The sequence below is a fragment of the Sphaeroforma arctica genome, assembly GCF_001186125.1.
Source record: "Sphaeroforma arctica JP610 unplaced genomic scaffold supercont1.1766, whole genome shotgun sequence".
In the NCBI taxonomy this organism is placed as follows: Eukaryota; class Ichthyosporea; order Ichthyophonida; genus Sphaeroforma; species Sphaeroforma arctica.
In genome coordinates, this window is record NW_014038792.1 from 8,953 (window position 1) to 11,436 (window position 2,484).

The 2,484-nt window shown below is 41.1% G+C and overlaps 1 protein-coding gene across 1 annotated transcript; it reads left to right on the forward strand.

The window, feature by feature from the left end:
• Positions 1-516: 516 nt before the first annotated feature.
• Positions 517-2,358, forward strand: SARC_11577 (hypothetical protein; the record flags this gene model as incomplete). The annotated part of the gene is made up of 3 exons (XM_014294335.1): positions 517-569; positions 938-1,051; positions 2,281-2,358. Coding segments are annotated over 3 exons (245 nt in total), but the record flags the coding sequence as incomplete, so codon positions are not given.
• Positions 2,359-2,484: the final 126 nt, after the last annotated feature.

Genomic DNA, 2,484 nt, shown 5'->3' on the forward strand with positions numbered 1-2,484 from the left:
AACGTGCGTCAGTTCATGCTCATAATTCAATTTTTATATATTCCGTACTGTCGTATTTCATTTTGTTATTAGCAGCACCTCAGAACAGCGTGCACCTTTGTCCGAATGCACGCGACGCTCGGCAATGTTATGATCGACTGTAATTCACAAAGCCTGGCAATTCAATATCCGGGTTCTTTTGTGTGCTTTTGTTTCAAACTTGGTTGAAACATGATGTCTATTCTATAGCTATTGAGGTTGTACAATACAACATTGTATAATCTAAACGAACCCGATTCATCGATCCAACCCCGAATTTAATCCCGATTCACTGATTCAACACCAAATTTATACCCAATGCACGGATTCCACCGCATATTTATTTCTTAAACAAAGAACTCGAATGTCAATGTATGATCGGCTTTATGAGAAGGCGCCAACGCAACATCCGGGGTTTTTTAATAGATGTTTTTTATTTTTGTATTTGAGTACACCCCTTTAGTTTTAACTAAACGTGTTTGTGCTGCTAACCTACAGATACAGTCGGCCTGGGTGGTCCGGAAGAAGCCGAATTGCTTGTGCTGAAAATGGTACGTGTGTGATATTTAGAACACGCATCGCATGTGCACCTTCCATTGACTATACACAACTGTATGATGCTCACTACTATAAATCGGGTCTGCACAAAATGGGACAGGCGAACCTCTGGCCAAAATCAACCACCCTATACGAATATATGCTTGTTTTGGGGTTGTTTTGTTCACTTCTTCATTCGGATTATTGGTTCACATCCGTTGACTTACCGCTGCTTGGGTGTGCATAGATTGAGAAGGGCCAAATCCACGCCAAAATCTACCACCCCATACGAATATATGCTTGCTTTGGGGTTCTTTTGTTCCTTCTTCATTCGGATTGTTGGTTCACATCCGTTCACTTACCGCTGCTTGGGTGTGCACAGATTGAGAAGGGCCGAATCCACGCCAAGATCAACCAGGCTAACGGTACAGTGTCCTTCGACGAATCGCCTCAGGACTTTGGTGCACGCGACACCACGCTGTTGCTGAATGCTCAGGTGTGTTATTTATAGAACACACACGTGTGGTGTGTACTCAGGAGGGTGTTTTATAGAACACACACGCGTGGTGTGTACTCAGATGTGTTATTTATAGAACACACGCGTGGCGTGTACTCAGGTGTGTTATTTATAGAACACACACGCGTGGTGTGTACTCGGGTGAGTGTTTTATAGAGCACGCTGGCCTGGTGTGTACTCAGGTGTGTTATTATATAGAACACACACGCGTGGTGTGTACTCAGGTGTGTTATTTATAGAACACACACGCGTGGTGTGTACTCAGGTGTGTTATTTATAGAACACACACGCGTGATGTGTTATTTATATAACACACACGCGTGGTGTGTACTCAGGTGTGTTATTTATAGAACACACCCGCGTGTTGTGTACTCAGGTGTGTTATTTATAGAACACACAAGCGTGGTGTGTACTCAGGGGGGTGTTTTATAGAACACCCACGTGTGGTGTTTACTCAGGTGTGTTATTTATAGAACACACACGAGTGGTGTTTACTCAGGTGTGTTATTTATAGAACACACACGAGTGGTGTTTACTCAGGTGTGTTATTTATAGAACACACACGTGTGGTGTTTACTCAGGTGTGATAATTATAAAACACACACGTGATGTTCACTCAGGTGTGTTTTTTATAGCTTATATATGTGTTCAGGGTTGCATTGAGGTGGTCTATATGTGAATGATACTGTTTTATAATATGTTGCGATTAGATCTTATGGTTTAAATGATTGTTGTATATATGCTCATCATAGTCTATTGCTAGTATATGTCACGAGTCAGAATAAGAGTGCACTAGGTGTTAGAAGGAGGTCGTTATAATCCGGATGTAGTTTGTTTCTGTACATGTGTGTTGTGAACTAGCTGAGCGTGTATTGTCCATTGTAATGAGAATACAGTGCTTGTGAGAGTGTGTTTGTGTTATGAATTGTAGTGGGGTATCTACTAGGGCTTATAATAGGGACATCGAGTGTGTCAGTATGAACCTGTTGTATGTATTAGCTGAGTGTGTGTGTCATATTTGAATGAGGATGTGGTGCTTGTGTTTGAGAGAATGGGTCTGTGGCATGAGTTGCAATGTATATCTACTGGCGTTGCCATGGCGATGTATCAGGATGCATGTGATGCGCATTGGAAGTACAAAAATGTGTGTGATAGCCACCTTGATCAGAATTTCTATTTATAGATCATTGCTTCAAATTGCTGTGTAGATAGAGTCGCTGATCAAACTAAATCAGTCAGTTCTCTTGGCGGATCAGCACGTGCAGGACACCATGGACTTGGCTAAGGTATGTGTTAACTAGGGTAACACATTGTTGGGATCTATATACAACTATATATATGTGTATATGTGAATGTATATATATATATATATATATATATATGTGAATGTGAATGTGAATGTGAATGTATAT